General features: G+C 42.4%; 1 protein-coding gene across 1 annotated transcript in view; it reads left to right on the top strand.

Moving 5' to 3' along the window:
* LOC308327500 (short transient receptor potential channel 4-like) overlaps positions 1 to 26592 on the top strand; it is a gene marked incomplete at its 3' end in the record, with an annotated part of 63791 nt that overhangs the window by 18958 nt on the left and 18241 nt on the right. The window contains exons 4-6 of the mRNA XM_080781022.1: positions 3960 to 4100; positions 7029 to 7205; positions 20078 to 20278. Coding sequence (XP_080637148.1) covers positions 3960 to 4100; positions 7029 to 7205; positions 20078 to 20278 — 519 coding nt within the window. The remainder of the gene's footprint in view (positions 1 to 3959; positions 4101 to 7028; positions 7206 to 20077; positions 20279 to 26592) is intronic.

The following is a 26592-nucleotide window of genomic DNA, read 5'->3' as shown; positions in this document are numbered from 1 at the left end:
CATTTACCCATTGCTTGCGTAACTGTACTGGTTGCAATTTGGAAAATCTGGAAATAACGTTTTTTTTAAAAAATATCCTTCCCTCTGCATTGTACCGGGCACGAACATCCATGTGCACTTGTGGGTATAAGTGCCTCCCAAATCAAATCACACGTGATGTCCATTGTTGTTTGTGAGCCAAATGGTGGTTGGTAGGGACTGTCATTTTATGGAAGCCCTATAGCTGTCCCCGTTGAGATTCCAGCCAACATAGAGCGTAAAATGAGGCTGTGTAAAAATCAAACTCACTCACAGATACACTTACTGATTTTGCTTTGTTATCTGACAAAAGAGCCCCCCCCACCAATTGATGGCGTCGTTATGCAGAAGAATGAAAGGCTTGAAATGCCTGCTTTTTACATGTATAAGTGACTTTATTGGGCTTGTGTTTCCAGTAAAGTCACTTGCAAATATTGGTGGTTTACGTTTTTTTTCCTTCTTTTTCTTACTTATTGTTTCTAAATTTGGTAATTATTATTTAACCCAGTGGTTCTCAAACATTTTCATGTTGAGGAGTGGAAAATGAATAGGCATTTCCACAAATCCCACTATTTGAAATGTATCTTTGCGCCATGATCCAGATGTTTTTTCTTTCAAATGTTTCAAAACAATATATCAATATTTCACTTTTTATTCTTCAATATTTCACTTTTTATTCTTCAATATTTTATTTTTATTGCAGATCTAGCCAATCTACATAGGTTTAAAGTGCTCATGTGGCCATTAAAGTCACTTATTCTGGGCTTATTTCTCTCACAACATCTGGCAACACTGCAGCAGATGACGATGTGCAGTCGTTCTGATCACTCACCATGCTAGTGGCGGGTGGAGGAACAACAGCAGCAAAACACATTACATGGATGAGTGGATTATAATTTCCTTTTTCTTCTCTGATGATAATATATACAGTAACTGGAATATCAGTGGAGCCAACGAATGATTATGAATTGCTCAAAGCGTGTCACAATGGTTTATTCATTCATACATTGGGAGGTGAAGCGGCGAACAGTCGCCGCCAGCGTCCTCACTTCCCACATTCACACACCGATGGTGGCGAGCTCACACCGACCGACTCATTGGAGGCAATGTGGGGTTCAGTGTCTTGCCCAAGGACACTTTGACATGTGGACAGGAGGAGCCGTAGACACCATAGATCAGTGGTTTGCAACCTCTGGACCACTGGTGTTTAGAACAATCCTGCAGGCACCATGAGGCCAACCCTCTGATGCATATTAGTCTACGGACCCCCATTTAATGGCATTTCTATCTCTGGGACCCCAATTTATATTGTAAAATCAATGTTAATTTAACTCTGAGAGTATTTATAGGGACCCATCAGGGTCTATTTGGTTCAGTGTTACAGACCCATAAGGGTCCATTTGGTTACAAACTATAATTTAGCTGGGGACCCCCTGGAATTCCCTCAAGGACCCCTGGGGGTCCCCGGACCCCAGTTTGGGAACCACTGCTGTAAACTGATGACTCCACAGGAAAGTACATTTTCTCCACGGAAGCAAAGTACCCGACAGCAGCGAAATGGGCTAGCTTCTTCCCTATCACGTCTTCATCTTCCAACCGTTATACCAAGGGGCGACAGTGGCTCAGGGGTAGAGTGGCTGGATGGCAACCAGCAAGGTTGCCAGTTCGATCCCGGGCTCCCCCAGAGTTACAGTGTCGAAGTGTCCTTGAGCAAAGACACTGAACCCCTAATTGCTCCTGATGTGCTGGTTGGTGCCTTGCATGGTTTCCGCCGCCATCGGTGTGTGAATGGGTGAATGTGATGCACAATCTATGTAAATCACCATGGATAAAGGCGCTATATATATGCACCATTTGTCATTATCTCACTCTTTCTCACTCTTCCCATCGCTCCATCTCTCAGCAATCGGTGGAATAATGTATAAGTCGGAACGCGCCGTTCCGAGTTCTACCTGACATGGGAACATTACTGGGGCTTAACCCATTTTGATTGGGAACCCGCTTTGGTATTAGCATTACGTTGTGCTTTAGCTATTGAAAAATAGCAGATCTACAAGCTCATAGCGCGCCGCCGAGTGGCGCGCTACGAGCTTGTAGGTCTGCTATTTTTGAAAAATCGAAGAACGACTGACATTTTTAGAATCTGATCTCAGGTCAGAATGGGTTAATCAGACCAGTGTGTGTCCAGTGGAAACCTCTTATGAATCTGATCTCAGGTCAGAATGGGTTAAGCTGAAGAAAGTGCATGATACAATGGGTATGTGGAATTGGTTTCTTTCCATGACTCCCTCCTGAAATGTGTCAAATATGGATGGGTTTTGACTTCACACGCTAAATCTCCCCCATATCCCACCCCGACTGATTGATACGGGGCCCATCCGTTCTCTGCTTGGCTTTGAATCAAGCGGTGTAATTCCTTCGCGCTCGGCTGAGCCCATTTTGGACTGAGGTCGAACATTTTTCGGAAAAACCCATGTTTCTATGTCAGGCGGTGCTCAACCTTTTTCATGTCAAGGACCCCCAGAATGATCTCTATTCCAGGGATCCCCCCCCCCCCCCCCCAGAAGCCAATATTTTAGTTAAAAATGTTCGCTCTGAAATATATATTCAAAGATTTGTGACACATTTCCACGACTTTTCAAAAATAGTAGACCTACAAGCTCTGGCGCGCTACGAGTTGCTATAATAACGCTGCTCCCGATCTATGTATAGGTATAATTGAATTGGTGGACGTGGTTGAAACCACATTTGTAATTGGAGTTGATCAGTGTGGCTGTCAGTGGCGTGCACAGACATTTAGAGGGGGCAGGTGCTCAAGTGGAAAAAAAGGGCACCTTGTGCAGCGCGTGGAACCGGCCGGTTGCTATAATAGTGTGAGATTTATAGATTGTGGGGCCTAAGTAATATATTAGAAGATTTTTATCAAGAATTGGTCAATGTCACCATGGTCCACATACTGTACAGTCAGTGTACAAAATAAGTGCCCTTTTTTTTCAAAAGGGCACATTGCTAAAAGGGCAGGGGGTGCTCTAGCACCCCCTAGTGTCTATCTGCACTCCACTGGTGGCGTACAGTTACACAGAGCCTGTACACGGAGCCTAATCTAACGCAAAGTCAAACTTATATAGCTCAAGGGCAGACACTGCTCTTTTTGATTGATTTATTGATTGAGTGAGTGGATACTTGATAAAAACAAGATTGTTAACTGTACCAGAAGTACAGTCAAAAGTTATCCTAAAACGATAACCCAGGGGGCTCGTTTCCTTTGCTTACACATTTAAAATGAGAGTAACCAATTATAAACTTGTACTGTAGATCAGCAATTTTCAATTCCAAAAACACAATTAAACGCGAATGAATGAATCGCGATTCATTGTTTATAACAATGAATCATCGACTTAAATAATCATGACAGCCCTATAGTTGTGAGTGTGTGTATAAATCTTTATTTTATTTTATTTTTAATGTTCACATTATAATGCCATGCCCAAAATAGGGATGCCGGGGTTACTGTGCTCAATCAACACGTGCTTCTCAAACACAGCGCATATGATATCACAGGATATCTTTTCATCCTTAGTGTTGATTTTCAGAGCAAATTTTGATTTAGTTTTAGTGTTTTCAATACAATTTAATTTGGTTTGAGCTCACAGCGCTTCGCAGCACGACGCGAGCGCCACCAAACATGAAATGAATGGTCTTTTTTAGTTCTACTGCATCTCTTCTAATCTCCACTAGTCCCTCCCTAACATTTAGTCTAGTTTTTTTTAATTTGTTGACAAAATTGTCACTATATTTTGGTCTTGGTTTTAGTCTTGGTTTTATTTAGTTTCGGTCAGTGAAAAAAGGTTGTCGACGTACATTTTCTGCCATAGTTTTAGTCTACGAAATCAACAGTGCTCCTGTCCTGTCCCCCCCCCCCCCCTCCCCCACACACACAGGTTCCTCCCATCCTATTGGACAAGCAGTTCTCTGACTTCACCCCAGACATCACGCCCATCATCCTGGCTGCCCACACCAACAACTATGAGATCATCAAACTCCTGGTGCAGAAGGGGGTGTCTGTCCCACAGCCACATGAGGTGGGTCCGCTTTACCGGCTACTGCTGTCACATTGTTCACGTTGGATATGAAAGAAAATGTGTCTAAATTAAATTATTATTTCTTTAGCATTTCTCAGCTGTTTGACCACTTAATGACCACTTAGGCCTTGTCCACACGTATCCGGGTAAACGGATAAACGTAGGTTTTTATATGTGTTTTGGGGGGGTCGCCCACACGCAAACGCGTTTTTGGTCCATATAAACGCATCTTTTGGAAAACTCCTGCCACAGTGTATTTTTTTTAAACTCCGCCTGTGTGTTCCCGTGTGGACAATGTAAACAGAGTTTTGCATGGGTCTTGCCATTGGTCATATGGACAGAGAGATTTAAAAAAAACGTGTCGTATGGACAGAGAGATTTAAAAAAAAACGAAAACAAATTTGATGTTTGATGTAAAATGATGTTTCGTGACACAAAATAGCCAAAATGTGTCTTTAAATTGGACACTGTGTTATATGTAAATATTGTCCTACTATGATGACATACTACCTTATATTTGGGGACTTCAAATCCATTGAGATTCAAGTTGAGACGTCCCAAATTAATCCTGCCCACAGGCTGTCCTTGACGCCATCACGGAGCTCTCAACGTGTGCTAGTTCAAACCACAGCCCTCTCCAGAAGAAGTACGTAGTAGGCCTATGAAATAGGGCATTCATTTATAAAGGAAAAAACATACTGTATTCTGACTCACTGGTACATCTCTGCTGTCGAACAGAAACCAACGTTCTGCTGTTGATCAACACTTCAACCACGACTGGCTGTGTCCCATGTGCCCTAAAACATGCTGTGTTCCATCCATCCATCTTCAACCGCTTATCCGTAGTCGGGTCGCGGGGGCAACAGCTCCATGCTGTAGTCCAACCTCTTTAAAAAAAGAAAAACCTGGATGCTTCCAACGGCGTTGGAAGCATCGGCGGTCCCCAAACCGTTTTGGCCGTGCACCCCCTGTTACCTCCTGACCTAGCGGACACACCCCACAACATAGGAAAAGTACCACAATACGGACATTACAATGCACAGACAAAAAACAAGGCAAAACGAGTACACCACAGTCTTGACATGATTGTACATTACAGGTCACCAGTCTTTGTTATTCACTACCGTTCAACAAGGTACATTGAAGCGCAGTCTAGAAGGGTCCACTGTATCTAAGACTGGGTCACATATACCTTCGTGAACCCTTCCATGTTATCGCGGAGGATAAAAAAAATGATAATTTTTTAATGATTATAGCAAATAATCACAGAATGTCACCGCACATATTGACACATGCTGTATACTCCCACAGCTGCTCTATACGTCTCCTTACAACAGTGTTTTTCCGGATTCCGCCGCTTGTGTTAAATAACACCATAAAGCCATTACCCTTTTCATGTCATGCACCCCCTAGAGGGCGTTTGCGCACCACAAGGGGTGCCACGCACCACAGTTTGGGAACCCTTGCTCTAACCTGCCCAATTTCAGACCCATCTCCCAGCTTCAATTCCTGTCTAAGGTCATAGAAAAAGTGGCTTACAAACAATTACAAACCTTCCTATAGTCTCCAACAGCCTCCATGATATAAAGTTCCAGTCTGGCTTCAAGCCAGGCCACACTATATGGAAACTGCTCTTCTGAGAGTTCGAAATGTCCTACTTTTAACCGCTGACTCTGGCAGCTCCTCCAATCAAAATCAAACCATAATCGGGAGATGGCCATTCATGCCTGTATTTCATCACGGCTGGATTACTGTAATGCTTTGTATGTAGGCGTTGCACAAGACATTGCACTAATTGACTTCTCTTAGGCGCTTGCAGCCTGTTCGAAATGCAGCTGCTTGCCACCTTACCTGCACCAGAAAACGCAACTCTATCACCCCCATTTTAGCTCGATTGCACTGGCTCCCTGTCAAGTTGTCAAGAATTGATTTTAATGTACCTTTATTTGTTTATAAATCTCATAGTAGCCTACTTATCTGATCTCTTGGAGGATTATACTCCAGCCAGACCTTTGAGGTCTGCCGGCCAGCTGCTTTTGACTGTTCTCCCATCTAATTTAAGAGGAGGTGATTGTTGTGCCTTTGCTGTTGGAATAGCCTCCCTTTTTATATCAAAGGTGCACAGTTCATTGAACTGTTCAAGTCTCTTCTTAAAACTCATCTTTTCTTCTATGGCTTTTGATCATTCCTGATTTTTGTTGTTGTTGCCAGTTGAACTGATTCATGTCTTGTTGCCATGCATAATTGTTTTGATGTTTTTGAATGCATAATGCATAAATTGTTTCTAGACTTTATTGTGTAAAGCACTTTAGTCAATCTTGATTTGTTTTCTTTTTTTAAGATATTTTCTGCCTTTATTGATAGGTTGAAAGTAGAGTAGATTAGTAGACACGCTGACAGGAAAGGGGGAGAGAGATGGGGAGTGACACGCGGCAAAGGCCGTCGGGATCGGGAGTTGAACCCGCGGCACGCCGTCAGGCTGGCTCAGCAGCCTAGGTGCCCAGACGGTTGAGCTAACCGTCCGGGCCAATCTTCATTGTTTTAAATGTGCTACATAAATAAAGCTCGATTTGAATTGGATGTCCTTGGATGAACTTTTCAGGAAAGAGAAGGGGGGGGGGGACTGAGTTGGAGTTAGGTGGTTTGACCGACAGTTTGAGGAATCCAATGGAGTAAGAGGTTTTAGTCAGAAGCGCTTCTTACATTACATTGGTTAAATATTTGGAAAACTCACGCACGCAGACGTAAAGGGTGTCCAATAGCAAAGAAATGTAAGAAGTTGAAAAACGGAGATAGGAGGTATACGCACCCCCGAAAGCGACACTATAATGTTGCGCACGTTAATATTGCATTGTTCCAAATGTTTCGCGTCCACATGGCTGACATTGTTGTCATCTTCATCACGTTGGTTGTGGTTGTTGTCACCAGGTGCGCTGTAACTGCGTGGAGTGTGTGTCCAGCTCCGACGTGGACAGCCTGCGCCACTCTCGCTCGCGCCTCAACATCTACAGAGCGCTGTCCAGCCCGTCGCTGATCGCCCTGTCCAGTGAGGACCCCTTCCTCACCGCCTTCAGGCTGAGCTGGGAGCTGCAGGAGCTCAGCAAGGTATGGGGACACAATTCAATTCACCTTTAACCCATTCTGACCTGAGATCAGATTCTAAAAATGTCTTCTACATCCTGACAGTTTTCCATTCTGACCTGAGATCAGATTAAAAAAATGTCTTCTATGTCAGTCGCTCTTCGATTTTTCAAAAATAGCAGCTACGAGCTTGTAGATCTGCTATTTTTCAATAGCTAAAGCATAACATGATGCTCACACCAAAATGGGTTCCCGCCCCAAAATTGGATTTAGCTAAGCCCCGGGCCTCTCCCAACTTAGACACTCCCACTTGGACACATTCCAGCCGCGGGGCTCATTCATTCCAATGGATTTTACACTATTAAATGTGACACAGGCCAGCACTTTGGTCCTCAACTCGCCAGAATGAAATGGTCGAAATAAAATAGTTTTTTTTTTTTATGTGATTTTCTTTTTTTTTCATATTAACAGAGTTTGAATGTTGAAGAACGTTTTTATTCCAACAGATTGTTCATTTGGGCAAATTAAACGTATACATTTATATGTCAAAGTAGGCTTGTTTTTTAACAATGTTTTGGGGCCAGGGAAGCGCAGTTCTGAGATTTGCATGTTGTTTTCGATTGGTCCTGGGATCTCTTTGTCCTGAGGTTTCACGCTCTGGTCACCGCCCATTAGCGTGCTTCTGTGTTTGTAAACATGGCTATAGTATGGAGGAGCTTTTGGGTTATACTTTACAGGAAAATAAACAAAACCACGTAGCTACTCAAATACGCTTCCCAGCCTGGAGAATAGACTTCCACCATCACACAACAACAGGCTAACAGCTAGCTAGCCTAGTTAGCTAGCTGTCTGTGTGTCGTGTGTTACTAAACACATGTTTTCACTCCTAAAATGTATAAAACTAATGAAACGTTGCCCGTTAGTATTGCTTCATAGCCATGGAAGAGTGTTGCGCGTTGCTTCTTTTTTTTCTCCTCCACACGCAAAGAGCCAAAACCACTCGTCTTTTCTTTAAATCATAACGTCAAAATATGGCCGTTAGTACTGTTAATTCAACATCCGGTGAGGGGAGGATACGGATTGTGTATGGAAATCAGCGCATACAGTGGGTGGGCTTTAGACCGGATGTAAGCCTTGCACACTAAATAGAAACCAGGCATGTGAACGGATGTTTATTAAAAATAGCAAATCTACAAGCGCACAACGCATCATAGCCTGATGCGTCGGTTTTATTTATCTAAAATACTGGGTCAATTGTCTGACTTTGATTGCTTAAAGTATATAAAATGGTGTAGCCTACTGCAGCTATTTACAACACAATGTAAAAGCATTGGTCTAAAACTACATAGCCTATCTCCATTGAAAACTCAGTTAGCCTACTAGTTACTTTTTAGATTGTATTATTACAAAACATACACTAAACAACTTAGTCCTACATTTCTTTACTTTAACTCAAGTAAAACAGTGTGTCCACTCAACTGTCATTGACAGGTAACCTAGTGGGGGAGTGGTTAGTGGGTGGGGGAGTGATTATGCAAGACATTAGGGGTGTGGACAAGCATCTATTGTCACACCCATTCCAGAGGTGCTAAAATCTGAAGAATCTTTGAAGGGAAATTTCTCTACTTTGCATCTGTATCTGATATCTGTTTCAACAAGTTTTAGATGGTCATATCTCCTTCAATTATTGTCCAATTTCATTGAATGATACATCATATGAAAGCTTACATTCTGTACTTTAATAATCTGTAATAATCTGTAATCTGTAAAAATCGAGTTGAGGACCAAAGTGCTGGCCTGTGTCACAAATACGGGTTCATTTTTGGGAACCAGACCTTCAAAATCTCTTCCAACAATCCGTCAACAAGGCCAGCCATATGCACTGGAAAAATATGTGTGAGACATTTATTTTTTAAACCAATTTTTTATCATATAGGAAAACTATTGGTGGAGAGGTTTGTCTAACCCACGTTACGCTTAGCTGTGATTGGACCATAGCCAAGGGCCTTTCTGTGTGGAGTTTGCATGTTCTCCCCTAGGGTAGGTATACCCTCACAAAAACATGCAGTAATCCTGGTCTCTAAACTGCCTCCCACTGGCCAGCCTGATGGAGGGGAAAAGAACTGGTCGGAATAACGTGTTCCTTCCAGGCGCAACAGTACGTCCGGCCAGGATTACATTAGATAATTGACACTGGGTGAAAAAGTGTTTAAAAACTAGACCGTGTAGATCTATGTTTACATCTTAGGCAATGCATTTACACTTTCCTACAAGGTTGCCACTGGTTCATAATCTTTCTCAGATGTGATACTTTGTAAGACCCTATAGACACAGCATGTTACTGTGGCATTATTCACATTGTATTGATCCCAAGAGGGGAAAATCACACAAGAGACTCCATACAAAGTGATTTGTGAGAACATTGTGCAGTGTCGCTCGGCTCTCCAACCGTGAAGACTTTGTGTTTGATTATTTGCTTCTTTAGCTGTTTCATGCAAAGGACCCTAGAATAGCTGTAGCCCCTGGCTGCGGGCGGCCACCTATTGTGTAATCATTTTTATTTAAGCCATTACGTAAAGAAAATAAATTAAGTAAAGAAAAGAAAAGAGAAATTGCCAGTCTACTGTGTATAGCAGCTTGTAGAGCTGCTAGTTTTACAACAGAAGTGTCTAATGTTGGTCGTCAGCCAGATACCTCTTATCTGCACATTTCTTTTGTTCTTGTGTTTTTTCATGTATTAACACCCTACTAGAGCATCACACACAAGTATCAAAAGTAGCAGATGCGTTTTAAATGTGCTAATATTGCTTTGTAGTTTTGAACATATGATGCTGCGTGCGAGTGTGCGTGCGTGTGTGATTTTAGTTTGAACATTTTTGATTTAATCTTTCATTTTCCTCTCCGTTCCAATTGGCCCGCCTGCCGCTCCCCACTTTGCACAAACCACTGGTGGTTTCTACACATTCCCACTATGATGAAACACTTCTAACCCATTTAGGCCTGACGTCGAAATTAAACAAAAGTCTTCTGAAAGAATATTATATTCAAAGATTTGTGCCACATTTTCACGATTTTTCAAAAATAGCAGACCGACAAGCTCATAGCGCGCCACTCGGTGGCGCGCTATGAGCTTGTAGATCTGCTATTTTTCAATAGCTAAAGTATAACATAATGCTTAGTTAACACCAAAAGGGTTTCCGTACAGAATTGGCTAACCGTACCGCGGACTGCACCGCCAGTGGGTTTATGCTTTCTTTTCTAATATTGTTTTTTATGCATTTTTCATATTCCCATCTGTCTGTTTCTATACCTTTCAACCCACACACAGCCACACAGGCTGCATTCACTTCAAGTGACAGAAACTTGTACCACGAACACATCAACACAAAAATCTTTACAAAATTAAACGGAACGCCAGTTTTGGAAGAAGAAATCGAAACACCCAAACACAACACGGGCACGAGAGAGAATGTGAGGATTAAGAATGTTTGTCGGTACAGCAGATGGCATGTAGTCGAGGAGTACAGTGATGGTGATGAATGGCATAGACATGCAAGGCTGCAGAGACGGGCAGGTTGGCAGGCGGGCAGACGAGACGATAATCTTTTTCAGCACGAGGAGGAAAGACGCTGTCCGGCAGACTTATGTTATGTCCATATTCTAACTCCCCCCCCCCCGTAAATTAACGCCCTACTTGATCATAGCACAGCGTCGCACAAAAACAGCAATAGCAGTAAGGCCAGAACAGGTTCTGACATAATATATCCATATATGGAGAGTTTGAGGTTTGAGATCAGATCAGATCAGAGTTTATGGCTGCTCCAACAGTAGTGGCAACATTCCAAAAAAAAAAGAATGTCAAAATATCCACCGCGGTATAGCTGAGACCAGAGCCATTGAGTAATGGTTGAGACGAAGCAGTGAAAGGTCCTGAAACATATACATAACGTTAGTCTTACCCAATACCCAATCTTTCTGTTTTATGAACACAAGGCTGCCGTACTTTATACCTCATACTTTAAATGCTTTCGCTGCTTCGTCTCAACCATTACTCAATGGCTCTGGTCTCAGCTACCGCGGTGGATATTTTGACATTCTTTTTTTTTTTGGAATGTTGCCACTACTGTTGGAGCAGCCATAAACTACAAAGGTTCATCTCGATGTTCTGGGCATCTTTGTAATGTTAGTTAGTAAAAAGCAGGTAAAAAAGTAACGTTTGAGGCAGACTAACATCAGTCACTCTGCCGTTCACTGTAGTAGAAGAGGTGCGCCTGGTGAGGGTTTAAACCCCGCAGCTACGTCGAGTCCGCCTACAGGAAATACGTAATGCTGCGACCATGAGACCCGTTTTTGAATTTGTCTATATGGGGGCATTCCCATGTATGGGGATAATGAGTGACTGACGGGAAATAAACGATTTCATAGTAAATGCGACCTGTGGTCGCAATAAGCTCAAAACGCAGCACAAAGGGACAGATTTTGAACTTGTCGATTTGCTACTTTTGCTATTTTCTATGTGACTCCTGTTTTGGACGTATGAGGTTGAGGTTCCCACCCGACAGACGATAAGCTGAAATCAAAACACAAAGAACTAAATCAGTTATTTTTTTTTAGCATTCCCTATACCTGCAAATATTTCTCTATGCTATCTCAACTACACACTCGATTCCTGCAGTACACCTTGAAGCTTTATTGTCCCCAACGACATAGGTTTTGGAATTGCCTCAGCCTATCTGGACAACAACAGGGGACTTAGGGGAGATAGACAGACCTTTATTGATTCAGGGAAGGGAAATTCAGTTGACATGGCACTGCAGCAAGCAATATACGAAGACACAGGTATGGTAGAGAACAAGTGCAGAGTAATAATAATAATAATAAAGTGACTGACACTGACGAAGGCCTGTGCTGCGTTTGTCTGGTTTGACGGCTGCTGCGGATCCTCAACATTATTAAATAAGACTCCTACTACTACTGAGAGTGCGGATTCTATTCTCTTTTTATACGTTTTCTGTGAATCTGCACCCAGCATGAACCTTTAAAGACTGTCTGAGTTGAGCGTGCCTTTCCCCCCCCTTGATCTGCTATTCACGATGTGTGGAAGAGCTGTCTATACTGAAATTCGTGCAATGATGTTGTAAGACCCTAGTGATGCACATGTCCTGATCGACCCCACCCATTATTGAGAGACTGAGGAAAAAAATATGCGTTTAATCAACGATCCAAACCTGACCCAACATCTTAATGCCTTATAGCAGCACTTATTGTTTAGACTGAGGTAAATAAATTGACACTGGCTGGCTAAAAACACACACTATTATAGGGACGAACACACACACACACACACACACACCTACACAACCTGGACTACGCTATATGTCCATAATAGACAATTAAGACGCGAAAATGCGGGAAGCGAACGCAGCTCGTAAATTTTTGGGTTTTTTAAGATTTTTTTTAAAAAGATTTATTTTAGTGTGTGTATGTGACTATGTGTGCGTGTGTGTGGTTTTTTTTAAAGTTTTTTTTGTGTGTGTATGTGTGTGTGTGTTTTTTGTGTGTGATACAGCTGCGCCCTCTGGTGGCGGGCAGGTGGTGTTACAGCGTGACAGACAGACAGACAGACAGACATGTTCTGCTAGGTCTCATAGTTAGTGCTCACTGCATTCGCAAATATTCCCCGCCAATTAGGGATGTTTTGAAACCTTTATATAACGTGCCTGGCCCTGCATGGTCCCTGCAGGCTATTCGATCCATTGATGAAACACACGTTACAGTTACTGTTTTACAGCTGCAATCAATCTATCAATCAATCTATAAACGCTATTTGCTCCAATCGAGTCCCGACGTAGGCTACATCATGTGCCCCGAATATATTATAGCCTTCAAGTTCAACTCATAAACTTGGATTGCTTTTGTAGCCTACAATATCACAGCGGATGTGATGCGTTGAATCAGTTCTGTACCGTGGTAAGAAGCACAAATCAGGCAACAGTAATTAAGCTATAGGGTGGCTATACATGCATCATGCATGTGTATCTGTTTCTGTGTGTGTTAATTGTGTTTGCGAGGAGCAGCAGGCTTGTCTGGGAGAAAAACATCTTTAGGCTATTTTTAGGCTATTGTGTTCGGCAATTGTGTCAGGAAATTAGGCCTACTTTAATATTTTCGGCTACAATCTAGTGATTCTAGTCTTACCAGCTATATAGTTTAATAGTTAACCCATTCTGACCGGGCACCCATTTTGGTGTTAGCATCATGTTATGCTTTACCTATTGAAAAATAGCAGATCTACAAGCTCATAGCGCGCCACCGAGTGGCGCGATACGAGCTTGTAGGTCTGCTATTTTTGAAAAATTCGAAGAACGACTGACATTTTTAGAATCTGATCTCAGGTCAGAATGGGTTCATCAGACCAGTGTGTGTCCAGTGGAAACCTCGTATGAATCTGATCTCAGGTCAGAATGGGTTAATTAAATTCCGAGGAGCCGATGGACAGAAACCTGTCCCCGGACAGCCTCTGCACAGCATAAAGGACTTTTAGCCCAGTTGCCAACCAGGCAGTTTTTGTATAGCCTATAAAAGAACGTCAAAAAGAAAAAAATATATGTCATATAACGGTAAGGCTCACTTTACTGGCTAAATAGTGCCACCTACTGCTTATTTCATGAACTTATTTTCTATCTCCCGTGGCGTGAGTCGAATACAATTTTACAATTTACAATTTAGGCATTTAGCAGACGCTCTTAATCCAGAGCGACTTACATTAAGCAAGAACAAAAGCATGGGGAATACATCACATAAAAGCATTTATCCACGAATAATCAGTGGGTGGAAACGAGAGACAAAGCAAATTTCTTTTTTCGACTTAACGAACATACGCTTCCTATTTTTGCAAGGGCTTAATGGACTCACACCTATAGTCTTATCTCTCCCTCTTTCACTGCTGCAAAATAGCCTCTCTAAACCGAGTCATTTCTCCATTGTACAGTCCCCAGTGTGTTCCCATTTAAGGCCCTGTCTGTCGATTCGTCACACATATCCTTCACATCTTAACAGAGAACCATAACGAAAGAATAGCCTTAGGCTATGTGTAGGAGGTCCATATACTGTACTGTGGGGAAACGGCAGTAGTCGTGACAAACCAAGGACAGTCAGACTGTTGACAGCGACAGGCCACGTGGCAAGTTTAGTTTAGTTTTTTAGTTGTTGTTTTCTTTTCTGGAAAAAAAGGTATAGACTGAAGCCTAGGCTTATTACATCTACCCTTTTGTCCGTTAACTTAGAATAATAAAAATGAAAATATATATGTACGCTATACCCCTTTTACAGGTTTTTGAGAGAGAGAGAGAGAGAGAGAGAGAGAGAGAGAGAGAAAGGAATATACAGTATAGATAAGACAGATAAGATAAATAGATAATGCCTGTAGTATTGTATTGCAAAGCTTCCCAAATTATGAATTTTCCACAAATGAAAGAGCTTTTAAAATAATATATAACATAGTGGTAAAACCGGGGCTCCAAAAGTGATTGCTGCCCACCCATCGGCAGCCGAAGTGTTAGATGAGCATGCATTTTCAGAGCTTAGAGGTTATTTTAATGATCAATCTATCAATTGTTTTCCAGTCGTTCTCATACATTTTCATGTCATGGACCCCCAAAAATATAATGTAATTGGCCCGCCGACCCCCATCTGAAACCTATGACCCTTTAACCCTGATAAAAGTAGGTAAAATAACTAATGTTTTTTTTGTCATCATTAGAATGTCTGACATGTTTTATTTATTAATGTGAAAGATATCCCCCAAATGTTAATTATTAATTTATTATTATTTTAATAATTATTATAAATAAAGTTTGCTAATTTATCAAATAAATTACATAATTTCCTCTGATAAGTCTTAGTAGTAAAAAGTAGTAGTAAGGTTGAAATCTCTTTTTTGCAAGTCGAAATGTATCCGGGTTTTACAGGGTTAAGCCCTATTTAAAAAATAGCTGATCTACAGATCAGATCTTGTATAACTTTACATACGAATTAAGGATGTGTCCAAAATAGGATAATAATCTCAAAACAGATTTAGCTAATACATACAGATGGCATGGCCGTGACAGTACAGGGCCTTGCGCACCGGGATTGTTTCTTTTGTGCAAGTATAATTTGCATTAATTTAAACTGTCGTTGGTGTCATCAGTACATCCAAACCGAAAGAGAATATTACGTGGTGATGAAGCGATGTCATTTATCTTTGAAATGAGGTAAATAAATGTTTCCGCCGCGAATAGAAACGAACGAGGCACCGCCACATGCATATGTGAAAGATCCGCCGACGCAATTTTGGATCGCTTTTTCGTCACCTCGCCTATACTGTAATGTCAGGTGTTTATTTCAAACATACTTTGCAGACACCTCGTCCTGTCGTAACCTATTACGTTACGCGTCAAAATTGTTGAACACAAATTGCCTGCATTATGGTTTCTTTAATGAAAGGAATGGAGCAAATAGAGGAGATAGAAGCAGAAAGAATGTGCCCGTGTTGCCATTATTATGCTGCTCCGCCATTACCCTTTAACCCATTCTGACCTGAGATCAGATTCATACAAGGTTTCCACTGGACACACACTGGTCTGATTAACCCCATTCTGACCTGAGATCAGATTCTAAAAATGTCAGTCGTTCTTCGAATTTTTCAAAAATAGCAGACCTACAAGCTCGTATCGCGCCACTCGGTGGCGCGATATGAGCTTGTAGATCTGCTATTTTTCAATACATAAAGCGTAACATGATGCCAACACCAAAATGGGTGCCCGGTCAGAATGGGTTAATTAAATACACAAATGATGTATTTGACAATTTGTATGAGAACAAGGGCTTTTCAACTATATCTGGTTAGATGACGCAACCTTTTGACCGGGAACGTGTTTTATCGTAATCTTATCGTAATCTTTTCTTTTTCCTGAACAAATTGGCGTGCCACCAAAAAGGTCATAAATTAAATTGCACTTTAAATACCTTTGCATACATTTGCAGTGTACAGTATTATGAATGAAGTACAATGGTCTCAATAACATAATATTGTACGTTATTCTTACTGTAGTTGTGAATACTGATGGACAGTGTCCATTGTCGGGTGGAAACCTCATATGTCACCAGATTGAACTGAGAGCCTGCCATCGCACAACCTCGGTAATAGCCTGTGCCTGTGCCGGTAATAGCGCAGGCAGACTGTTCACAACTATAGAGCATGTCGGAAATAAGTGTCAGAGCTGAAATCGACATGTAAATATGAAATAAATGCTTAACCCATTCTGACCGGGCACCCATTTTGGTGTTGGCATCATGTTATGCTTTAGCTATTGAAAAATAGCAGATCTACAAGCTCATATCGCGCCACCGAGTGGCGCGATACGAGCTTGTAGGTCTGCTATTTTTGAAAAATTCGAAGAACGACTGACATTTTTAGAATCTGATCTCAGGTCAGAATGAGTTAATCAGACCCAGTGTGTGTCCAGTGGAAACCTCGTATGAATCTGATCTCAGGTCAGAATGGGTTAAACATGTATAGCTAGGTGTAATGTTAGAGACCACAGAAGTAAAGTAAAGCCTGTTTTCTCAACTCGCTGTTTTCTGCAAGACATTATACTCTATAAGCCATATCTCCAAAACTGGTGGGTCAAACTGAACAACCAATATGTCAATTTGAAGCTATATATGATTCCCTGCTTTACATGAAAACACATTATGTCCAAAACTATTGCTTTTCAGGACTCGGAATAAAATAGCAAAGGTATAGCAGATCTACAAGCTATATTAACCACGCGTTCCGAGCTTGTATAGCTTGTTTCTGCTACTTTTTTATCAAGTAGGGGCATTCATTTACCAAAAGTACACAAAAAGATAAAATGCAAAGATAAGAGGTTTTCTCTCCGACAGCAATGTTGTGTTACTAATCCTCACCCCGAGCTGACCGTGGGCATTCAAGGCTGGGGCAAGCAGTCAGTGTAATACAGTACAGAGCTGACGGAGCCTTTGCGGCCGGCCTCAGGCTCTGGTACTCATTGACTCACTCTGCTCATTCCTAAAGACCTTTTTAAATGTACTAAAAACATTCTGATGGGATGGTTCTGTATACTGTGGGGACCTGATGTTTTTGTATTGGCTTGGTGTTATGTGCTCTGTGTTGTTTGTGATGTGGGTGTTTGAACAGACTGTGAAGACGAATATCCTTCGGGACAATAAAGATTATTATTATTATTATTCTGCCTGGCCTTTAACACCACATTTGAATAATGTAAAACCCTGCGTCTTTAACCCCTCCAGGACGTAAACCGCTTTTGGTGTTTGAAGCATTATGTAATACTTTAGCTATTGAAAAATAGCAGATCTATCATCTGCTATTTCTTTTTTTAATCGTGAAAATGTGGCAAAAAACGTTATCAACTCAAATCTTTGCTTCTGGGAGCATCCCAGGGGGTCAATTTCATAAATACTGGGGGTCCTTGACATGAAAATGTTTGAAAACGACTGACATACTGTAGAAACATGGGTTTTTTCAGAAAACTGCCAGGATTTAGAAGACTTTTGTAAAATCGTCCTCAGGTCTAAATGGGTTATTTATTTTAATCTTAAATTTTAATAATTTAAACCCTGGCCTTTAATGTATACTTCTGAAATGCCCTCTTTTATGCACCAGCAGCTGTAGTGTAATGTCAGTTGTCTCCGTCAGGCTTGAGACTTTCCCCTGTCCGTCCGTGTGAGTGAGTCTGTAAGCAGATTTCACTGTTGGACCGATTGGCGTGAAACCTTTTCAGGCACATCCCCTGGAGGCCATAGCAGAACCTCTATTATGGCGCCACCAGGAGGCAGATTTTTGCGAAACACATTGATATTACTCCTACAGATTTTTTCCAGACCTCATGCAAAAGGTTTTTCAGTAATTTTCTGAATAAATTCAATAAAAATCTAACAAATTCCATAAATTAGAAAACAAATGTTTCAGAAGTAGTGAAAATAGCTGATTTACAACGCAAATGTCTCATTTCTCATCTGGGTCTTGAGCAAAAACGTTTTGGAACCACTTAACTGGCAAAAAATGACCAGCGGGGATAAACTTAACTTAACTTTAAAAAAGACTTAACTTAAAATTAAAATTAAAAAGAAAAAACTTAAAAAGACAAATCTTAAAAAAACACTTAAACACAAAAACACATACAAAAAAAATAACTTAACTTTAAAAAAAAACTTAAAAGTACGTAATTTATTCTAATTGTTGTATTTGCAATTTACGAGCTGTGTTCGCTTCCCGCGTTCGCACGTCTTACTTGTACAGTACTACTAGCCTATCATTTGGTTGTAAACAAACTATTCACAAAACGAAGATAAACAGCAAATAAAATATACACGCATGCACGCACGCAAAATATCACATCTCATTTGCAGAGGAAAGGGCTTTCACAATATTACTGCATACAGTAAGCTCTGGGTTGCACTAGAATGCCAAAGTCCTGACGTCACTCGCTCATACCCTGCTTTACGGAAGTAACACTATGGAGAATAACATTGGGTCATCTTAAAATCGTCTCATTAAGAATTGTGGTCTGAAAATAAACAAACTGTCTCTGCGATATTGTCGGGGAGGTGATTCTGTATCGTTTATGACAGTCATTCACTCATATTTGATACAGTCTGCTTCTAGCGAAAATGTAACTAATTCGGCAGCATTAGGGTTTTCTCGCAGTCCGTTGATTCCTCATATCCATATGAGTGAAACTGCCGGGATGATTTGTTTATTTTACATGAGGCGATCTAAGATCCCCCTATGGGGATTATATCACTGTGTTCGCAAATACAAATAAAAAATCAGACCTGTAAATCTGTACTGTACTGTACTGTACTGTACTGTACTGTACTGTACTGTACTGTACTGTACTGTACTCCTCCCTGGCGCGTGGGGGTGTGTACGTGCATGTTCGCCCTACTGGCCACTTTAGGTGTTGCTCTAGCGATGTTTACTCCAGACTTTGGTGCTAGGTTTGAGTAGAGTGGAGCTGTCCATGGTGCTGAGTAAGTAGTACAGTGGGCAGCTGAGCTCTGTCCATGGTTATGAAGAACCACACAGCTCCCTTATCCAGGGAACAAGTCATTGTTTGTGCCTCCTGGTATGACATGAAAAACACGACATTCAAAATGTAATGTACAGTAGTAAATACAGGATGTACTGTAACATAGACCAACGGTGACCAATCATGGACCAACGGTGACCAATCATCACATTTAAATAACTAACTGCAGTCATAGAGAACAGACTAGTGTTGATTTTGTCAACACAAATGTTCGTCGACTACCTTTTTATTAGATATGTCCCGATACTGTATCGGTATCGTAAAAGTATCGGATCGGCCCTTATTTGGTCATATCGGTATCGGCGAATATGCCAGTCTAACCAAAGATCCGACACTGGCAGGTAAATACAATGTTGGGACATGTGGAGTTTGCTTTGGAGTTGCCCCAAACTGCAAAGTGCACATTTGAGTGAGGAGTCTGCTATAAACACAACACGAGATATACAGTATGGCTAGATAGCTAACACTATTCAACACTATTCAATTAAAAACTAAGCTACGAATACTAAAACTGACAATGACAATTTTTGTCAAAACTATACTAAAATGTTAAAGATGGACTAATGGAGAAGAGATCCAGTAGTAGAAGTAATTTCTATGTTTGGTAGCTTGTAGATCTGCTACTTTCAACAGATCTACATACTATCCACAGAGAGAGATAATTATGCAAACAGTGACCTGGGGAAATAACTGAGGAAAAAGAAAATCTAAACCAATCTTCCTCCATTCAGTTCAGTCAGCTATTCTCTTATCTTGTCTCCTCTGTGGTTCTTCCAGGTGGAGAACGAGTTCAAGTCAGAGTATGAGGAGCTGTCTCAGCAGTGTAAGCAGTTTGCCAAGGACCTTCTGGACCAGACCAGGAGCTCCAGGGAGCTGGAGATGATCCTCAACTTCAGAGACGACATCAACCTGCTGGAGGAAGAGGACAACAATGACCTGGCCAGGCTCAAGCTGGCCATCAAGTATCACCAGAAAGAGGTAGATACTGTGGCCCAGGCTGGCTATATATAGCTGTTTACAAAAGTGCTTCTAAAAGTGGGCTCGCAAAGGGTCTTGCAAACGGTGAGCGACAAAACGCGCATATAGTTCATTTTCAACGAGACCTGGCGTTTTTTGCTCGGAGAAGTCGCGGTGTGCGACGACGCCAAGCGTATTTACGTGAGCGCGGTACCGTGAATTTGTTGCGTGCGTGCTCGTTACGTGCACACGCCAGACCTGGATTCTGTTTAGCTTTTTTTTTTTTACGCTTGCGTTGTTGCGCCCCTTCTTCAACAGACCTGGAGGAGACCTGTGGTTGATCCAGGCAACAACGCCCGCGTTCCTCGCTTCACGTTGGCAAGGCCCTTTAGGGATATCTTCTGGGAGTTTGAGCCAGATGTGTTAAAACGCTGATTCTGGGCACAGAAAGTAGACCCAGATTTACAGTTTACAATTTAGGCATTTATAGCAGACGCTCTTAATCCAGAGTGACTTACATTAAGCAAGAACAAAAAGCATGGCAATGTAAACAAGTAGTTATCATGAATCATATACGTAAGCTGAGAACGTAACAGTGGGATATCTACAGTGTATAATGAAACTATGTGCAATTATGCATATATACTATATCGTGCTATGTCTACATGAAATGCTATAGGTCTACATAAAGTGCTATCTATACGTCTACATAAAATGCTATCTAAGTTACATAAGTTGAGCCTTTGCATACGCCTGTGAGGTCGTCGGGGCTATAGGGCAAGTGCTACGGTGGAGTCTGAAGAGGTGGGTTTTCAGACTACGGCGGAACATTGGGACTAGTGAGGCTGCAGTTCTGGTTGTGATGGGAAGTGCGTTCCATAGTTTTGGAGCCAGAAGGGAGAAGAGTTTGGATGATGAGACGTCTCGGCGGTTCATGATGCAGCATCAGACATGTCTTTTGGCCCTACACCATTCACTGCTTTTATAAACCACAGTAATTGATTTAGCAATCAATTTATTTGACAGACTAATGCAGAGAACACACACACAAGATTTAAACCCTGATTAAAACACCAGTGGCCACGGTGACTGATATTCAATATCTCTACTGGTCTGCAAATTAACTGGACAGTCAGCACATGTTATCTTATAGTACAGGGGGTCTTAGGATTCAAATCCTTCGCCTGCTGATCGACCACCTCCTGTCACAATTATAATCAAACATATTCGATTTTTGAACCTGGAATCTGTATAGCCCATTTGTTGCTCATTGGCAAGTCTGTGTGCGTCCGGCAGTATGATGGAGGGAGCCTGCCAACGACTGCCATCTGTAAAAGTCACTCGTTAAATGTGTGATGTCGAAGCCTTTCACGGTTTTAAATCGTTCTAGTGTGTCCACGGCTTAAGGGCAACCTAATCCCTGCACTTAACTATCAATTCCTCAAACAATGTACAGAGCATTATGGTTCATGATCGAGATTTGTCCGTGATTGTTCAACAACTATATGAGATACTGTATAATTATATTCCATGGACATGCTTGTTAAACACTTATACCGCCATTGCCGAAGCCCTTCGGCAATTGCGCTTTTATAGTGCATTCGATCGAGCGACCGATAATGCTACTCACGTTAGCCGGTTAGCTAGCTGTGTTGTGAGCACAGCACTGGATCGTCCATCTTAGATCGCCGTCGCCATAATAATCCATTCTATCCATTTCTTTCAATCGCCTGTATCTCATTGTTGGTCAAAACAACGTTTCTTTGACGGCGCAGAGCCGACGATGTGGAGCTCCCCAGAGCTCCGGTCTGGATTCACATTGTCAACAAGGCCTGCCCAGCTCCGTGTATAGATTCCCAGTTTAGGTCTACTGCTACAGTAGCTGACCGGAAATGGCGGCTTTTCAAAATAAGAGCTCAAATTAAAAAAATGCTGGCGTGAATTAGATCCCTAATTTTTCAATAAGACACATTTTCAGATACGGCAGGTAGGATACTATACTAAAGTGCAACACAGGTGTCCACTGTCCAGCCCGAATCAGCCCGAATACAGCTCAGCCACTCAGTGGCTTGCCTGAGATCTTCTCTGGTAAAACAAAGACTGAATCATATTATGTGGTATAATATACCACTTTTTCCTCATTGTACACCAAATATCTTATCTTGTGTTCCTCCCAGAATATGGATGCTGAGGTTCAAGTGTTTAATCAATAACCAAACTACAATCTTTTTCTTAGGATGCGCTCCCCCCCTCCATCCACTACGCCCCCGGTTTAAATCTCCAAATTGTTTCTACACTAGTTCTTTTTGCCCCTAAATTGAATTCAGGTGTCACCAGAAAGCATCAATATCTAGGCACAGAGCTCTGATAAATCAATAACGATGACAAAATGTATAAATGGAATAGAAGTGTTCCCTCAGGCGAGTATCACGTTGGGTTAAAGAGATATTATGCAGCCGAGTTATTCCACTGGATATCATCGAGATTGGGTGGAAACCTTGTATGTCCAAAAATGTTCAAAAATAGTCGTCTGCCATCTGTAAAAGTAACACATTAAATGTGTGATGTTCAAGTGTTTGCGTGTTCAAAGGCAACCTAATCCCTCAACTATCAATTCCTCAAACAATGTAGAGAGCATTATGGTTCATGAACATGCTATAATTATATTTCATGGTCATGGACATGCTTGTTAAAACAAAAACAAAAAAGTGTCTACAAGCTACTGAGCTATTTGCACTGCTTATTTTGTGTGGCTCTCTTGTATGACGAACCAGGGCAATACATTTATGAAGGGAAAATCAAAAAGATAAATTTGGAGACACAAGGTTTCATTCCCCGACAGCGAACAGCTCATGGCTCACTGAGCGACGAGGAGGCGCAGACAGAATGCCCCCCCAGGAGAACCAACGCGCTCGGAATTCATTTTTCCGTCTATCTGGCCGGGGCTCTGCGTTGCCAGCACCAGCTGCCATCAATCAGCACAGATGTACTTCTCAGAGGCTTGTCTATTTATGACATCGCTGCTGCTGCTGCTGCTGCCAGCCAACAGGGGCTGGTTGACGGGGTGGGGTGGCATGTACAGCACCATCACCACCCCACCCCACCCCGGAGGACGTGCAAGAAGTGTTGTCAGAAGCGACTGCACAGTTTATCTTCACAATTCACATCTCACTGCCATTTCAGACACATGCACGCACACGCACACAGCAGACACAGACACATGCACGCACACGCACACAGCAGACACAGACACATGCACGCACACGCACACAGCAGACACAGACACATGCACGCACACAGCAGACACAGACACACGCACGCACCTTAGAGTATATATGAATTAGAGACAGGTATACCCGGAGGAAACCCTGAGGCGAAATGGACATAGTGGCCGAATTTTGGTATTGCAGCGCTGGGCCAAACTCATGAACGCGCTTGGTCCCTTGACTGTCATTGATGACACGTGACCGCTGTTTCATACGTGAACGCGTGCAATGATAGTCAACGGCCAGCGCGTTCTTGAGTTTGGTCCAATCCATCCCAGAATGCACTCTGTTCCTACCCGAAAGGTATAGGAACAGAGTTGCCTCATGTGCTTTTGAGCAACTGGTGGATGGGAGGAGAAATCCGGTGCCATCTCTATTCATATACTCTAAGGCACGCACACCGGCACATACGCACACCACATACGCACGCACGGCATATGCTGGCACGAGTGGTATAGAAGGTCTGACCGTTTTTATCTGTCTATCGGTTTTGTGTCATTTGTAATTTGTATACTGTCCTTTATGGTGTGAGTTTTTGGGTGTTATTCAATCCGTACCTCCGGTCCAATCCATTACATTTTTAATGTTAGATGGTTTCCACTGGAGGTTGCTTGTAAATATTGGCGGGTTGCGTTTGTTTTGGGCTTGTTTTTTTTTGTTTTCTTTGTGCCCTCGCCTCCGTCTATGGCGACACTTCGATCGCTCTGTCACTTTGATGGAGGACAGAGGCTGCACGAAGTGAGCAGAAAATCCACCCGGCTGCCCTTTTCAAATGATAAATATCCACACAGACGCCAATCCTCATTAGCATTTGTTTCAACCCAAAGTCAATCGGCCTTCTGTTTGGTGCGATGACATCACCTCGGTGAGCTGCAGGCCAAACTATTGTCGTGCTTGCAGACTATTGTTTATTTGGATCACCATTAGCTACTACGATAACAGCAGCTATTCATCCTGGGGTCCAAAACCGTGCTTAATGTGAAAATGAAAAGAAGAAGACAGAACTCAAGGCGCTTTTGAAGACTGGCAGGATGGTGAGAAGTGAACGGAGTGGTGTAGCACTGATTCTCAAGTGCTCAGATGGGTGGTAAATGGTGCATTTATATAGTGCCTTTATATCCAAGGCGCTTTACATATAGCTTGTGCATTTACATTCACCCATTCAGACACAAACATCCATACACCGATGGCAGAGGAAACCATGCAAGGCACCAACCACCAGCACATCAGGAGCAATTAGGGTGTCAGTGTCTTGCTCAAGGACACTTCGACACTAACTCTGGATGGGAGCCCACAGGGTTCGAACTGGGTTAAAATCCGTCCACTCTACCCCTGAGCCCGTGTGTGCTGCGAACACTTTCTTGGGCCCTGATCCAGAAAAGGTTGAGCACCATGGTGTAGCACGGCACGGCACAGGGCCATTGTTTTCACCAACATACTTAATGTTTCTGTGTCCGTGACGTAAGATCTTTAGGCCCGCATGGGGCTTTGCTTCCTGCATGGAAGGTTTAAGTGAACACTTTGTTTTTCCAAAGGCTATTTTTTGCTTCCACCTACTTGTGTCTCTGCGGGGGGCATTTCTGCTCTAATCTATTGTGATAATTTACGCGGGCGGGCGGGCGAGACAAGTGTAAGAAATAAACACTCCAGGTCCTGTAATTGGCGTGGTTCATGGTGTGACCATGGGACTGTAGATGGGCTGTGAATAGCGCCGACTATCTTATGAGTGCTGCTGCTGTGTGAGTCATGAGGTGATTGTGTGCTGAGCAAAAAAGTTTTTATTTGATTCTATTCATTTTGCCGATCACAGACAATGAACCCTGTCAACCTGTTTGGATGAGATTAGATTATTGATTATTGATCCCCGGGGAGGGGGGGGGGGGGGAATCAGCCTGAAATAACGTCACAAGAGAGAGAGAGAGAGAGAGAGGAGAGCGGCAGAGCGCTACCCTATACGAAAGGGGCAATAAGGTGTAATCCTCTGTACAGAACTCAACTCTGTGTCTCTTATCACTGTACACACACACGCATGCAAGCCACATACATGCACACGTGTGCGCACGCACAGGCGCACACATGTGAGCCACATACAATTGCACGCACGCACGCATGCAAGCACGCACCAGGGTGTGAAGAATTCCCTCTTACCGCCCGTGGCTTCAGGCTTCAGATCGTATAGCTCCCCGACATGCACAGTAAAAGTCCCTGCACACAGCTCTGCGTTCTTCACATTTTTACAGGCATTTTGTCAGGAAAAACGGCACCAGTCTGCAAGGACCTTAACCCATTCTGACCTGAGATCAGATTCATACGAGGTTTCCACGGGACACACACTGGTCTGATTAACCCATTCTGACCTGAGATCAGATTCTAAAAATGTCAGTCGTTCTTCGAATTTTTCAAAAATAGCAGACCTACAAGCTCGTATCGCGCCACTCGGTGGCGCGATATGAGCTTGTAGATCTGCTATTTTTCAATAGCTAAAGCACGACATGATGCTAACACCAAAATGGGTGCCCGGTCAGAATGGGTTAAGTCTGTATAACATTTAGATTGAAAAGTGGCTGCGTCTTGAATATTCAAATTCCCCACAAGCAGAAAGGGAACTCCATCGGCGTCTCATGGTGAGATCTTTGAGATTTTGAAGGGTTTTCTGTCACTTTTCATTTTTTCTCTCTTTGCTCTGATACACGGATCAAATAGACAGAAATGGCAACATACTGTCTTATGAGTACCGGGATTTGTTGAAAATGGCCCCTGAAGTGCTCCTTTCGCAGAGATTGCTTTAATGCTTGGCTTTTTCAACGGGGGGAAAGGTGTGAAAATACTCGTCTCAAATCTCTCGACAATCGGCAGACATTGATGTCTCATGAAAGACAACAACAGTTAGGCCGAATGGCTGGCGTATAGAGGTCTGGGCACCTAGGCTGCTAATCCAGCCTGACAGTGTGTGTTGCGTGTTCGAATCCCGATCCTGACGACGGATGGAACATGTGGTTTTGGAAGATCGGAAACATAAACTGCAGCTGATCCATTTAAAGATTTAAAAATGTACTGGGAGCCAGTGTA

The sequence above is a fragment of the Protomyctophum bolini genome (assembly GCF_963924005.1).
Source record: "Protomyctophum bolini genome assembly, chromosome: 13".
NCBI lineage: Eukaryota > Metazoa > Chordata > Actinopteri > Myctophiformes > Myctophidae > Protomyctophum > Protomyctophum bolini.
The sequence above is the reverse complement of the archived record's forward strand: the minus strand, read 5'-3'. Positions and strand labels throughout refer to the sequence as shown.